Source organism: Gorilla gorilla, chromosome 1 (assembly GCF_029281585.2).
Source record: "Gorilla gorilla gorilla isolate KB3781 chromosome 1, NHGRI_mGorGor1-v2.1_pri, whole genome shotgun sequence".
Taxonomy (NCBI): domain Eukaryota; kingdom Metazoa; phylum Chordata; class Mammalia; order Primates; family Hominidae; genus Gorilla; species Gorilla gorilla.
Window position 1 is genome coordinate 30,229,371 of NC_073224.2, and position 16,928 is coordinate 30,246,298.

General features: G+C 37.1%; 1 protein-coding gene across 10 annotated transcripts in view; it reads right to left on the reverse strand.

Annotated features, from left to right (window-relative positions):
- Positions 1–16,928, reverse strand: part of ESRRG (estrogen related receptor gamma) — a 591,615-nt gene that overhangs the window by 148,799 nt on the left and 425,888 nt on the right. For all 10 annotated transcript variants that reach the window (XM_063708073.1, XM_019030557.4, XM_055379671.2 and 7 more), the window contains one exon: positions 4,431–4,547. In XM_063708073.1, the coding sequence (XP_063564143.1) occupies positions 4,431–4,547 (117 nt within the window). The remainder of the gene's footprint in view (positions 1–4,430; positions 4,548–16,928) is intronic.

A 16,928-nucleotide genomic window follows, 5' to 3' on the forward strand; every position in this document is an offset into this window, starting at 1 on the left:
ACCAGGGCTTGAATCTACAAGCCACCTGGCCCCGAAGCTTGACCCTTACTGTCTCTGGCCACAGTAGCTAATGTTGACCTGTTCCTTAGACTAGGCCACATGGTATGCTAAGCTCTCAACCTGCAGTATCTCATTGGCTATTTATAACATGTTGTTTGCAAATACTATTATTCGTGCCATCATTTTACAGATGACAAAATAGGAGATTAGAAAAGTTAAGCAGCATTTTTTTAAGGCAAAGGAAAAAGCACACTTTCTTGGCATGAAATAAGAAAACTGGTCCTCTAAGTTGCCTCGTTTCACCTACACTTTGGCATGCAGGCTGGCCTGGCTAAAGAATATAATGTGCGTGAATGTGAGTCTTTTGCTCACCTGCAAACGTAAAAGAAAAATATATGAGTTGCCAAGGTGAAAGCCATCATGCCAATAAACATCAAGACACCCTTTAATCCTTTGATCAGTGAATTCTGTACCTAAATGAAATGATTATTGCTTTCATAAAATGTCTCTGTTTGCTACTGACAGTGAGCAAACTGAGCTAGTATGTCCTGCAACAGCCTTTAAATAACCAAGGAGAGAGATCAAAATAAAAATAAATCTTGACCAGATTTATAGGTGCACCTTGATTAGTTCTTGTTATTTTCCTTCAAATAAGCAATACCTGAAAAAAATGAAAAGGGAATGTTGAGACCAGATATCATGTAATAGATGGGCTTTCTCTGACATACAGTATGGTATAATGACAAAAAAATAATGCTGGCCCATCATTTGTGACACTTACCAGCTAAGTAGAGCAGAGAGAAAGACAAAGAGGATTTTTTCAGGATGCTGAATGGTGCCACCACTTGGATTTCAACAAATTATCATTTGTTTTACTGTACTTCTCAAAGTTTTGTTGTAGTGTAGCATTTTGTTGCTTTCTCTAAGACAACACATTTTCCTTTTCTTCAACTGATACAATTTTTTTGAAAAATTCTAACATTAAAATCAAATGTAGTGTATTCAAGTATAATTCCATTGCTTGCTAATGAGAAAGCATATCTTATAAGAATTTTAATTATGTACAATGTGATGAAACTGGAATTGTTTACCTACTAAACCATCACTTTCTCCTTCACACTCCCACCAACGCTCAGATATCTTCTCAAAGTGAGATGCCATAATTAATAGAAATGCCAGTCAATAAAGCTAACGATTATTATTTTTAAAACAGTGTAATTCTCATTTTTCTATCAACTACCCTTTTAATGAAAACCTCATTTCCTTCAGGCAACACTTTATCTACAATGGATTTGGCCAGTTGAATAAAAATACCTGTTAAAGGAGAAAAAGTTCCCATCGAAGCTGTTGAAATCTGATTTCATTTCAGATTCTAGAACTAATGTTGTTTTTTGTTTAAATAGATTTTGTCTGTCAGTTTCCAGACCTGCTGTGCCATCAGCCTGTATGGACTGCTGTGGTCAACACGGGGGTTGTAGCAGCAAATTTTATTACAGATTGGTAATTGAATTGAACAGGTTTACATTTGAATAGATTTACTACATCATGTCCTCTGACATACTTCATGGGACTGAAATCCCTCTCCATCCATAAAGATACATTTCAGACAGTATCATTCTCTTCAGGCTCAGAAAGCAAGTCTTGAGCCAAGGAGATGGCCAAACATAACTGTGCATTTAGATGCAGGGTACAATGCAATATTTCACTGCATTTTTTAAGTATAATAGAAAAAGAATATTCCACATTTACTCATAACCATCCCATCCTTTCGATTTGGTGGTTGTGGGAGGTAGGGGGAGGTGGTTAACAAACTGATATTTTGCCATCAAAGTGGGCATTAAGAAGTAAAGGAAAATAAATTATTATCTGAGTATATCAGCAACAGCAGCAATTCCCTAGAAAACAGATACTTGCTTGATAACAGCAACTGAAGAGGTGTGAATTATAGATAAGCACTGTCCCATTCACTTTCACCAACAATGTTTAATTAAACACAGTTCACACCTCTTCATTCACTCTTACTGCCCTTCAGGATTGTTCCTGCTAGAAATCACAATGGAAAAAATATTTAAGGAAAAATATCTTCTTTAAACCTGGAAAAGCAAATGGTATGTAAATCATAGCAGTAAATCAAGTTAATAAAAAATTATATATTCCTAAAATTGGAGAAGTGTCTCCATTAATTCAGTTTTTCAAAATAAAACCTAAACATAGATCAATACCACATCAATACAAGTGTTCATTGTTGTATTAATTTTAGAACTTTTTAAAAAATGAATTTGCTTTTGAAAAATAATGATTCCTCAACTTTCAAGGACTTGAAATCACTCTTAATTCTCTTTGAATGAGCATAAGTTTAGTCTGAGTCTCTACAATGAAACTAAGTGGCAACATAAATATAATTAAGGTCAGAAATTGACTGTCAATCACTGATCATTAACTTTCAGAAATATGTTTTGTTTGTTACTCTGCTATAGGGGTTAAGGCAATGGCTAAGATAAAGAGCTCCACTTCACAAACGTAAGCTACCACCATCATCCTAACTGAAAGAAAAACTCTGTCATGTGGGTTGGGTTGTTGTTGTCTTAATTATATGTTTTCCTTTATCAAAATTGTCCTTCTGGCAATTTCACATAAGTTTTCTTTAGCAAGAACCACCTTATCTGTCGTGTTCACTGTTGTATCACTGGAGCCTGGAATAGTGCCTGGAACATGGGAAGACCTTAGTACATATTCAGCAAATGGATTACAAACGTAAAACATGTTAACTCTGAAAAATCCTAAAAGGGCCAAAGGCTATACCATAAAAAGTACCCCCATCCTCATTTTCATTCACCAATGTGACACTGTCACCAATCTTTAGGTATCCTTCCTTCCTTCCACTTCTCCATGCATACACATGTATATCCATCACTGTGTATGATGTCTGCCGTCCATTCTCCTTTCCATCTCTATATACATATACATACATATACACACACACACTCTCATACATACACACACATACATATATAATGAATCATACTGTTAAAAAACTTGTTCTTATATATATATTTACTTAGTAATGTATCTTGGTCATCTTTTTATAAAACTTTATTATAACATTATACACTTCTTTGTGTATAGCTCTTTCTCAAGGGAAGAGCAAAGTTGAAGACTAGAAGAATTCGAGAGTGTCTTCTTTGTTCCTATTTGATAAGTGAAAGTCAGAGAAATACAATGTGAATTCCATATATCCAAACCTAATCTGATCCACTCATCTTCCTATAATATTGTTCACAGTAAAAATCTTGAAAGAAGAACAAACCAGGAAAAATTGTGACACCGCGTGATGGCACACACTCATTGACTCTCTGGTTCACTCTTGGTGAATTAATATGTGAGCCTATTTGGATTTAAAAGTTAAAAAATAGGGGATCTCCAGTAAGAACAAAATATAATAATAGGACAAGCCCCAGAAACAAAGCATAGTTCTATGATGCAACAGAAGTTATACATTTAAATATTTAATGAATCTAATTTTCTGTCAAACATTAATTACCACCTTTTCATTGTGTTACTTTATAAAACTGTGTTTATTTCAAACTCTGGTGAATTTTCTGAAGAAAGAGAAACAGAAAATTCTAAATGCAGTATATAAAATGCACATTTACAAACACACACACAAGTATAACAATGCATTAAAGAACAAAAACTAAATCACAGGCCTCACGAAGTAAAGAAAACTTTTTATCCATCTCCAAGCTAACATGTGAGTTTCACTAGAAATGATGAAATATACAAATATTTCAGGACCTTTGACATGTGTGGAATAGTTGAGTGGCATCTAGAATCAATAGGTTCAGTTCCTGGCTCCACCAATTATAAACTGTGTGAGCTTAAGCAATTTGTTTAGCACAGAACACATGTCACTGTTGCTATTTTATGTTTGTTGTTGTTACCCCCAACTGAAAGCAAATAGAAAGCAATTTTAATATCATATTTTAAGTTCTTTGAAATAGAAAATAAAGTCTAAAAGATAAGGTTGGGAAAGAATAAAGAGTGCTTTAAACCCAAGATTAATTTAAAAAAAAATCTCTCTGCAAACCTAGTAATGAGAAGAAAACCAAAAATTCAGTGACAGTAGCCTCTTGGTTTGTCTTCATCCTTTGCTTTCTGCAAATTGTAAAGAAGATAAAAGCACTACGGTCAAGCATACCTGGTGTGTTTCGCTGTACATCAGATCCTCCTACCTTGTCCCTTCCTGTCAGTGTGAAGTGGTTAGCCATAAGTTATCAGAAAGTCCAGGTATAAAGGAGTATTCTGCCATCAGAGTCAGGGTACTTACTGTTACCTCATATTTTTCTGGTTTCTCTAAAACTGGTGGAATTTTTTGGCTCCCATCCCCACAGCAAAATCAAAACCTCAGGGGCATTAGCAAAGAGCCTTACCTTCTTTCAGCATGCCCACTTTTAAACACTTCATGAAGCGGCAAGCCTGGCAGGATTTACGTCTGCGCTTTGTGATTTCACATTCATTCGTGGCAGGGCAGCTGTATTCTATATTGCCTAAAACACAAGTTTGAAGAAAAGTTGTCATATTTGCAAGATCCAGGAAACATTAGCTTCCCAAAGGCAATGTCAACTCTATTATTCTTACTCTCCCACCCCAAAAAATGACACATGAGACTCGAGGAAATGTCATAAATATCATCAAGCTGGATGCTCTGCTATAATCACAAAAGATACGTGGGGCAAGGAGAACAAACATGGTGAAATGCTTCAAAAGATGAAGTTTAAAATTAGCCTTCAAAACATTATGCTGAGTCCACCCATGCAAAGTAAGAGTCTTCCAGAGTCTTATGATCCAAAAGAAATTTCAAAATAGATTATGTTCATGAAAACACAAATATGAAAACCAGATTCTTGGATTGTCAATCCTGGATTTATTCTGGTTCCTAATACTTTGGTGCATCAGGCTTATTGTCTTTCTGACACTGAACAATATAAACTTCACTGTGGAAAATGATATGTAAACAAATATGGCATGTTATAGTAAGCTCCTAGAGGGTAGGGACAGAAATTACATAGTTGTTGCTTTAGCACTTACCAGAGCCTTACAACACAATTCTGTGCTTGGTAAATGCTTACTGATCATGGTGATGATAATGAAGATGATGGTCATCATCATTATCATCCTCATCATGATGTGTGTTACATAAATTCCAAACACTGAAGTTCCCTGATGTTAGAACAAAGAATAAACTGCTATGAAATTATATATTTTTAAGATTAGACTTTGTATCATTTATGGTAGTACCTACATATTTAAAATGGCAACTAAGAAACCAGAAGAAGATCCAAACTAAGTTTTTTTTTCAATTAGTACCAATGGCAGTGTGTGGGATGTGCTCTGGGGCTGCCTACAGCTTTGTAAAGCTGCCTTTAAAATAAAGCTTTTCTCCCCAGTCAGCTCTGTCACATAATGCTTGAAAGTCTTTCGTTACTTCCTAACCCTTTCCCCTTGTGATTAAGTGCATTAGTATCTTAATGAAAATGCATTCTGTTTATTGCCCTCTTGGGAAGGGGGAGGTCATCACACCAAATGCATAAATTGTCATCAGAGACAGTCCGAGCATAATTGCAATTTTGCTGCTCCATGTTTGCAATACTCAGGGTCCGTCCAAGTCCCCTGAAACATGCGCAGATTCTAGTAATTAGCATAGATTCTGCCTGGGACCACAGCATTGATGAAATATTTCAGAGTTAATCACACTTTGTAAACACTGATTTATATTGACTACCTTTCTTCAGACTGACATCTCCTCATTAAATATCACATTAGTGGATTGCAGGGTAGTACAAAGACTCAACTACTCAGCAACTGCTAATTCAACAGGAAGTAATACCTAACCACTTCTAACTACTGAAAACTGGTTAAGTATGCATGACTTGAAAAAAACACATTATAGTTTGAGATAGCCTATCAGAATTGCCTAAATTAGCATTCTAATTCAGGGCATTTATAATAATAAAAGCAACTACTTTTTAACAGGAGGTTAAATAATAAGAGTAATATTAATTGCATCAACAGAAGTATATACCATCACCTTCCTTGGAGATATTACTGATGCTATACTCTTAGAAAACCAAGGATAAGTCAAATAAACCAGGGTGGCCGGGTCACAGCTAAGAATAAAAGGATTTATAATCTGAACTTTAGATGAACCACTCTTCACTGCAGAGTTTCTTCAACCATCTCTGAATATTTATTTTGCATCAAAAGAGTGTTGCTAGTAATTTTCTAAGGGTTAATTAGTATTCCACTACTAGATCCTTCCACCCTGTTCGTCTCCCCCTATACTTAAAAAGAAACAGGCCTTTGCTGTCTTAGGAAGGACTGAACAGTGACTGCTTAAAAGGATCAGAAAGAAAGAAAAAAAAAAAGTTTGCCAAACAGCATTCTTTTCCTTTTTTCTGCCTGAAAAGTCAGTATGAAGTAACACTTTCATCACTTCCCTTATCAAGGCATGAGTGCTAGTCCTACGCACCTTTAACCCAGTGCTAAAAACTTCTACCAGGATGATCCACTGCCACAAACATAATCATCATTCTTTTAAAACCTGTTCCACTTCCTCTTTGAAAGCTGTATCCCCATCCTTCACATCAACAAACTTCTGACAAGAATGCACATCAGGCATGTGTGAGCTCACACCTGGACTATGGCAGTTATCCCCTCCCTGGGCTTTTTGCCTCCGTCCTGACCCACTCTAATCCATGTGGCATACCGCTGTCATCTTCCTTTCCCTAGGACTGCTTTGATCACGTCATTATGCTGATTTTAAAAAATCAATAGAATTATTTGCCTTCCTGAATGAAATATAAACTATAAGGCTTACAAACAGGGTCTTCTCCCAGCCTTTCATTTACTTTTCCAGCAATATTGCTATTATTACCTGACATGAACTTTTTGAGGCAGCCAATTTGATTTATTCAGTTTTTGCTAAGTGTCCTTCAGACTTTCCTCTGAGAATTATCTATCTTTGCCACTTTTTCTTCTTAAAATTATTTCCAAGCCTCCTTGTTCAACTCCAACTCCATCCCAATCTTTCATGAAAACTTCTCTGACTATCCCAGCAGAAAATGATTTCTTGATTTTCATATTTTTTCAGGTACTCTCATCATATCCAGACAGATAATATTTTGTTATACCTTCCATACACATATTACCCATTGGATGGTAAGACACTAGAGGACAATGGACATTTCTAATGCAGTATAAAAATCATCCAAGCCAGGTGCAGTGGCTCACGCCTGTAATTCCAACACTTTGGGAGGCCGAGGCAGGTGAATCACTTGAGGTCAGGAGTTCAAGACCAGCTTGGCTAACATGGCAAAACCCCATCTCTACCAAAAAAAAAAAAAAATAGAAAAATAAGCCAGGCATAATGGTGTGAACCTTTAGTCCCAGCCTCTTGGAAGGTCGAGGTGGGAGAATTGCTTGAATCCAGAAGGCGGAGGTTTCAGTGAGCCAAGATCATGCCACTGCACTCCAGCCTGGGCAACAGAGTAAGACTTCATCCCCACCCTCCAAAAAAAAAAAAAATCCACCAAAAAGTAATATATAAGTAAAGGAATATACTTATAATAACTTAGAATTTTCTTATCTCAGGGTCATTATGAACATCAATTATGGCGTTATAATGCAGTGTCACAGGATCAAGTGAGCTGCATGTCCCATTAGGAAGCAATGTTAAAAACAGTAGGAAAATCATTCCACAAATAACTTAAAAAATAGAAGAAAAAGCCAGGCGCGATGGCTCACACCTGTAATCCAGCACTTTGGGAGGCCGAGGAGAGTGGATCACTTGAGGTCAGAAGCTCAAGACGAGCCTGACCAACATGGTGAAACCCCATCTCTACTAAAAATACAAAATTAGCCAGGTGTGGTGGTGCATGCCTGTAATCCCAGCTGCGTGGGAGGCTGAGGCAGGAGAATTGCTTAAACCCAGGAGAAGGAGGCTGCAGTGAGCCGAGATCGTGCCATTGCACTCCAGCCTGGGCAATAAGAGCAAAACTCTGTTTCAAAAAAAAAAGTCTAGTTAATTTTTTGAAATCGTCAACAGTAGCTTTGACAAAAATGGAAAAAAAGTGTGGCAAAAGGGGAAAGATTATGAAAAAAATACAAAAGCTTCTGAGGAGTAAAGTGTGAATAAAAGAGGAACTCATAAAGGAAATTATATATACAGGAAATAAATATCCATACTGATATGAATAGGATAAGAATAAAAGGAAAACAAAATAATACAGATAGATGGTGCTAAATGAGCTACATAATTTTTATCTTACTTTATAATTGGAGCTACATTGGAGAAAATATTTAGGATTGATTCAATAATAGTAGCTAAATCTATGAATGACTCATCTTGGAATAATTACGTAAAGATTTTAAATCTCTTCAAAAGGCAGAAGGGAATCTGTCAAATAATGATATGAGAGTTTTAGATCACATTTAAAGGACTCTGGTCTCCTTTCTATCCATTACATTCTGTAATTCTTCAATGATAAGGAGAAATGTAAAAGCAGGGGAGGTTTTCCTAGTGTGTTAGAATGAAGTCTTAAAGTAGAACCTCTGTGTTATTCCTTGTTGAATCCTCAGTGCTAATCAATGAGCCAGGAGTTTTGTATTATGGCTGGTTTGGATTAGACAGAGGTGGTTCCCGATATTAAGGAGTCCACCGAGAGGAGGTAAGACGTGTAAATAAACAATACATTTTAGTGGGTGGTGTCATGGTTCAGGATGCAGTACTGGCATACTGGCAAGTACATACATTCCCACAAACACAGGGATTATGCTTAGGAAGATCAACAAATTCTCCAAATAGGAGCAAATGCTTGAACTATGCCATGAAAAGTAAAGAAATGACTACATTGGGGTAAAGGACTCTTCCCAGAGCGACAGCAAATACAACATATGTGTAAAAATTTCACCATGAATGGATGGAAATCAGTGGTCCTAGCATCTTCACAAATGATATAGTTTCAGCTGAAGTGTATAGAAATTGTTTCTGATAAACGGGGTCTCTTTCACAAATATTTTCTTTCAGTAAAGTTGCCTTGACACATACGGACAATAACCTTGATTTCACTAAGTGACTCTGGTTTATATCTTGAAAAACAAGTCAACATCATTCTAAATAACTTATTTGCTTTATTTGCTGGAGGAAAACCTCTCTAATTTTCAGGCCTTCCCATTGAGTTACTTAGTTGTTGGCTATGATCACCCACCCAACAAAGTCTTTGATCCATGTTAGAGTCTACAGAGATTGTGCCCTTGAAAAACCTTCCCTGGTGCTTTTTCTATTCAATAAAGAAAGCATTTTATCCTAAAAATGTGCTGCCCCAAGCACCTGGGTAACAATGTTACATCTATTTTGGTAATGGTTCAAAGACATGACTCCCAGTAGACCATATGATCTCTATGGGGCACTTGTTTTCCTTCCATTCTCTAAAAGTGGAAACTAGACAAAAATATTTCCAATAGCAACTATGGGCACCTGGAATGTGAACACTGGATATTCACTCAGGAGGATGCAGAAGTTATTGTTCACAGCATAGGATTTTCATTTCAGACACGGAATTTTCTTGGATTATAGCTTGCTATTTTCTGGGACACATTTGTTAGATGGCACCAGGGACTGAATTGGGCAGCTACTGATGACACGACTGGAATTTTCCCAGTTTTGTCAATAGCTAGGGAAGTGTGCTCTGCTGCAGAGGGAACCAAATCAACATGGAAGCTCTCGGTTTTTAAACCAGGCTGACAATAATGATAGAGCAATTTATAATATCTCCTGGCGGCTTTTCAGAAAGTCCCGGGCTCTGATTACTTATTTCAGAGTCTTTTGTGCAATTAGTTTGCAGGCAATATAATTTTCTCACTTACTGCTTAATAGAATCTTGCAGCTAGCTGGCGGATAGAATAACAGGGTGTATGTAAAACTCCAGCCTGGAGTGCCAATGGATAATTTGTATATTCCTTTCAGTCACTTAATGGACTTTTACAGTTTGGCAGTGAAAGGGCTGAATGATGTAAATTAGCATGGCATCTCAAAATAAAAATATATGTCAAATCTTTATTCCTGAATCACATCACTCCCACATGGTAATGATGCATTTGGATTTATGTAGTTCCTAAGACTTGTCCTTTTTTTCATACATACAGACATCATAATTGTAAAGCCAATTTGAAAGCATCTGTATATTTCTCCCAATTGTTTTAATTTTATTAACAGAACCAAATAGCTTGCAATGACCCACAGGGCACTCCAAGTGGGGTTTATCCAGTTGCTTTTCAACATGAAGTGATTTAAAAATAATGGGATTTGCCTCAGTACACAATTACAGAGCATTGGAATCATGCAGGCAATAATTCTGTAGTATTTTTGTTTTAAAGACCCTAAAACATAAACAAGAAAGAAAGAAAGAAAACTCTGTATTTATTGTATAGTGGTAAAGGTTTTTCCATTTTTACAGTGATCTAACTTTCCTTTTTTTCTTTGTTTTTCTTTCTTATTTTCAATGCTTCGTTTCTAGCTATTCTGTGCTCATTTCCACCTGACAGAGAAAATAATACTATCTATAGCTGAGATTCATATTATGGAATAGTAATTTATTCTGTATCTGTAACTTTTAAAAAGTCATAATTACATCAATGCACACGTAAGTTAAGGGAGTTATTTGTTTTTCAAAGAAGGCGTCCACAGTTCGACTTTAAATAAGTTGTGTAGGAACACTACATCTGTTCTCAAGGGATTCCACCAAATACTTTTTGGTGCTTCCTTTAGAACTGCCATCAGAGCCACTTCACAAGGTACAAACAGGGCTTGGGAGGCCCTATGATATACCTCATTTTCACCCAAACGTACTGCCCTTTGCATTTTGACATGAAGCCAGATGATTTTTGTTCATTACTAAATTTTAAGTCTACCCTTAAAGGTCAATGATTTGCCATCACTGAAGCTATTGTGAGACTCTGTCTCAGGCTCTAAAAGAGGATTTCCAAAAATACTATAAGGAATGGGTACTATCACTCTACTAATGGGACCCCAGACCACCTGCCAGGCGAGGTTGTGGCATACTGAAGTGGGAGGAGAGGAGCATCACATCAGGTTAATAGTTAGAGCTGGCTCTTATCAAAGCAATTTCATACACAGGAGTGTGCACAAGTCTCATGCTCGTTGCCTCTGCACTGTCTCTCTACCCCATAAAAAATGAGGTGGGGGAGAGGAGGGTATAGACAAGACCTTTTGCAGGTTGGTTCTTTAGCATTCTATAGGATTAAATTCTGACAATCATAAATGTAGTATATAAGAGGCATACAGCATAGCGGTGCAAATTGCTGCATTTTCAAGGTGAAACTCAAGCCTCACTTCCAAATAGGAATGGATGATGCTTTGCCCTTAAGGAAAAAAGACTGGAAGGATATTCACAAGCAGGCAGGCTTTTAAACCCTCAGCAATGTCTAGTGACTGGAGATCACACACTCTGGTTTCATCCTACAGTGTCCTGTGTTTGGGAGAGTCACCAAGGCTGCAGTCTGTGCCAGTACTGGCCACCTCCCTGTGCAAAATTTCTAATAATAAGATTCTATTCCTCCACTGTATTGAATGAAGAATGCTTAGCTTTTAAAAATGCTATAAAATGAGGACAAATTACTTAGCCTTGATTTTTTTCCAGTTTAAAAAAAACTACATCTTCCCTCAGGTTCCCCTAACTTTGTAAACATGGGCATTCCTTTATCACTTTAATTCTACAACCATCAACTAAACACTAGGCATTGTGCATGTTCATTTTAGGACAAAATTTTTGTATGTCCATTCTATGTCCATCTTTAGCATATTACTTTGCATACAGTTGAGAAAAATGTCTGAGGAGGAATGTGTGATATGAGGGGAGAAGAAAAGAAAGAGACCAGGCACTGTGGCTCATGCTGTAATCCCAGCACTTTGGAAGGCCAAGGCAGGTGGATCACCTGAGGTCAGGAGTTCGAAACCAGCCTGGCCAACATGGCGAAACCCCATCTCTACTAAAAATACAAAAAAAAAAAAAAAATAGCCAGGCATGGTTGTGTGCGCCTGTAATCCCAGCTACTCAGGAGGCTGAGGCAGGAGAATCACTTGAACCCAGAAGGCGGAGGTTGGAGTGAGCTGAAATCGTGCCACTGCAGTCCAGCCTGGGTGAGAAAGCAAGACTCTGTCTCCAAAAAGGAAAGGAAAAGAAAAGAAGAGAAGAGAAGAGAAATAAGAAAAGAAAAGAAAAGAAAATGCAAACCTAGGTTCAAGTTCCAGCTCTACCATGTTATTGGCTGTGTGAACTTGAACTAGTTGCCTTTGTTACCCACAGTTTGCTAAAGTACAAAAGAGGAATAATCATATCTGCTTTATAACTTTGTAAGAATTATGTGAAATGAAGATATTAAGATCATATACATACAGTTTTAGTCCCTTTTCTGAGGAAAAAGGAGAGAACTGTCTTAAGATCCCATTTATTGTTATTTACCTTGAATCCTAAGGCTTTAAGCTCCAGTTTGCAAATACTATAAAATAAAACCACCTTCCTCAGATTTATACAAGGATGTGAAAATGAATATGCCATTCACTCAGAAACACTGAAAGAAGATTTTGTCCTTGCAACACTTCTAGGCAGAGCATTTAGCTATGTTTTACAGATATTGAGAAGGAAAGGAAGATAGTTGTTCTTAAAAGTACCAAAATGTCTGAGAAGTGAGTTTGTGAGGCATCAACCACATCTCATGAACACTTCCTGTCTCTACCTTGGAGCACACACAGTGCCTATTGCTGGGTATGATCTGATTAGAACAGAGGGCAAAACATTTGCAAAGCTCTTCAAAAATCTTATCCCAGCCTTATCTCTTGCCACAGTCCCAGGTCGACTTCTACCCCATCTCAAGCTCACCCCCTTGTCTGAAACCCACATGGCATTACCTGAAGTTCCTAGAAAGCAGCATCCTTTCCTATTGCTCCTCTCTATGTGCTGCTTCTATCATTTCTTCAGTGAGATGATCCCAGGGCTCCCAAGACTGAGTTAGGGGTCTTTGTGGATGTAACTAGTTCATCCCGTACTTACCTTTCAGGTGAGTCCCTCTCTTAGCACTTAAGACACTTTATTATATGTGTCTGTGGAATTGCCCCCTTCCTGTCCCAACTGTATATTCTTTGAGGGCACCGTCTTACTCCTTTCAGAATCCCCTGTGTCCAAGAGAGTGTCAGGTCAAGTCAATGACCCATAGGAAACATTCATTTGTCAACTTAATTTTTAGTGAGTCTGTTATTCATTCCCCCATTTTAGTGTTTAGCTTCAAATTATTCATTAAAAATTTAGAATAAAAGTGTTAGCAATTCACCAGTAGTATATTATTTGGCATAAAACAACACAGACTTATAGGATATTTGATTTCAAAGAGATTCTAAATTCCAGTTGCTTCAGCCCCCTTGTTTTATATAGAAGACCATAAAAGGGGTAAATATGTAATGACTTATCTATTATCACTAGAACCTATGATTGCTCCACCCTCTTTATAAGAATATGGGCTAGTTAACTGCAGGAATGAGACTAAAACTGAGATATCCCAACATCCAGTTCAATGGCCTTTAAATGAATCCACAAAAAACTTAGATATCAATACCTAAGAACAGGAGAATAACAAACACTAAGACTCACAGGTACTCTTTGATGTGCTTTACATTATGAACTATCATTTTGTGATTAGAGATTTAAGGCAGAGAGAGAATAAGTTAACATACCCAGAATCATATAGCTAACAAGCACTAGAGCCAGGATTTGAACCCAGGCAATCTGGATCCAAAGTCTGTGCTCTTAAATATGAGGCATGCTGCCTAACTCTAATCTTTTAAAAGTAATTAATTGAACGTTGTTTAGAAAAAATAAAAAAATGAACATTCCATCTTCTGAAAGAGCACTTTGTGTAGCTGTTGCTGTTGCTATTGTTGCCAGTCAGAAAGGAAATTTTGATGCCTGACATAGGAGCCTGAGAGTGATAGGTTCAGGGTGGATCTTGGCATTGTCTTTTGCTGTTGTCAGACTTATGGTGTAAGGGCAGCTGTGGGATAGGATAGGGTTGCTTTCAGAGAACGGAATCTCTCAACACCTCAAAAAGAAATCCCTCAACTTGTCTCTGTACCAGTATGGTTGGTAGCCGGTTTAATTCCACAGAAACCAAACAGAGCATGTCACCAAAGCAACAGGTGTCAGGTTGTACACAATGCATTTTAACAATCCCAAAATAATGTTCTTGTTCCTGATGGGAAAAAAAAAAGTAATCCATAATCATGAGGGTGTGTTCTGAAATACATTTAAAAAGGACTGGTAAGTGTATAATAAAAATACATTGGTGAAAATGATGGAGAATATAAATGTCTCTCATCCAAGGACTAAAGAAATTCAATGTTTTTAGTTCTGATATAATGATGTCTTCTTGTAAAAGGCAACTGTTTTTTACAGTGTAAAATGCTTATCCTACATGATGTGTACAGTCTCTTCTTCTTAGTTTTTAAGCTTTTATAGTACACAGATCATGTCACAGAAGTCTTTATAAAAGAGCTTAAAGGTGACCACTGCCACAAGAAATATATAATGTCTGAGCTGACTATAACCTCCAAATTTGCTGTGCTCTCTATCCAACATCAATTTTTACATGTTATTCTTCTACCTGTGAATTTTAAACAACCTTGATGCAAGTCTGCTTATCTGTCTTTCAAAACATGCAACAACAACAAAAGCCTTCTTAATAAAATATTCTTGGAAAAGAAAGCAATGCTAATTACATCTAATGCATTCACTATCTTTGGATAGAAACAGTTTCAATGTGTACATTTTATGGTGACTTTTGCAGACCGGTACAAGTCCATATGACCAGTTAGGGGCATTTGGATGATACCCTATATGACAAAAGTAGTTGATTCTTAAATAGAAATTTTACTTCTTGAGATTTCCCTTCTACCTTAAACAAGTATAACCCTTTCTAATACCATCCCTAAGTGCTTCTGTTCTTGGATGCTATCAATGTGCCCAAAGTTTGTCAGAGAAGAAAAAATGGAATTAGAGTTTGCTTTTAAGATCAAGTTCATATATTCAACAAATATCTGCATCCTCTAAAATTAATACTGATTTGGGGAACTCCTTGACATAAGTAATGGTAATTGATCTGTGTGTAAGCTGTAGGAGGCAGTATAACATATAGATTACGAGCTAACATACTGGAGTCAAATTGGGCTGCCTTGTTCTACCATTTTCCATGTGACTTTGGAGCAGCTCTTAAATTTGGAGTTACCTCCTTTATGAATGACATGTGGATGGGTAATAATAATTGATACATTATGGGGTTGCTATTAACATTAAGTAAGATCATGTATTTAAGATGCTTAGCAGAGTTCCTGACAGGGAGTGAGTATTGATTATAATATTAGCAATAATTACAACATCATTACTGTACTCAGGGAAGGAATGCAGGAGAAAGAGCTAAGAGGGACTCAAGAAGTGCCCAGGTAATGGTTCTCAGCACAGAAGTAAGGAAGTGCTAGCCAGAGAATTTCTTCTGGCCTTGTGCTTGTCAGCCAAAAGACAAAGAACTGATGTCTGAGTCAAAAGGCACTTTGTGAGAAGCAAAAGCAAACAAACCAACCAAAGAGTATGCCATGGATTCAGTCATAAAAGAAGGTAAAACATTCAAAAAACAGTAATTACTCCAAGGGTCAGGGAACTCAGATAGCACTGCTGGCTGGATTGAGAGAAAGGCGAGGAAAGCCCAGAAAACAATGGAAGCTCCTGGCATGTAGTCTGTACCTGAAGTTTAAAATAAAATCTGTATACCTGAACTGTCTTCTATGTTAGGGATTTCAGATAAGTGCCTCGCATCCCCCAGGAAGAGTAAGAAAGAAAAGTATAGAGGAAAACTTAGCAGGGAGAGTGGGGGGGTTCCTGTTTGATGATTGTCCAAGGGACATAGGATAAAAATGCCTCCTCCACTGTGGGATATTTGTTTAACTCTAACTCTTCCACAGAAGAGCAGGGGTTTGGTTGGCAAGCTTTTTTGAAAGGGCCAGATTGTACATATTTTTGTCTTTGCAGGTCATTCAGTCTCTGCTGTGACTCCTTAACTCAGCTGCTATAGCACAAAAGCAGCCACAGACCATACTAGAATAGGTGTGGCCATGTTCCAATAAAACTTTCTTTAGCAAAATGGATTTGGCCCGCAGGCCTTGGTTTAGCCATCTCTTGTCTAAACCATATGGACAAAAGGCTGCAACGACAAAAATACTTTACATTCTATTATCCATTATTTCCTTTCTTGCTCACGACTCTGTAAGGTAGTTTCCCCCAAGTTAGGTACAGAAACTTTTTAAAGAAATCTTTGTAAATTGATAATAACTGAGAAGAACAAATGGAAGAATGAGTTGGAAAACTTTTACTTTAAGTATCACAAAATTTGAAATTGTTCTCCATATAAAACATAGGCGAAAGCTCTGGGGCACAGTGAGGTTTTTCCAAAAGCAGGAGGTGCTTTGGGAGTAGTGAAGATGCTCTGGAGGCAAAAGCAGGGAAAAAAAGGTACACTTGAGGACAACACATTGGGCTACATTCCTTCCTTTGAAGATTTTTGTGCTTATCTCTGATCATCCTCAAATGGAAACTGTAAATAGTATGCACTGAAAAGAAAATGGATATCAGAATGTAGATTTGGGATATGTATTCAGATTCATTCTAAAGGTAAATTCATATTTTCAGCTCTACCTTCTAAATTAACAAAGATGTCCTTGAACTAAATAATCTCTCAGTAGTATTCTTTCTAGTATTATCAGAGATGCCCTTTTTTTAAGTCTGCCCAAACCAAGATAAAATGAGATTTAA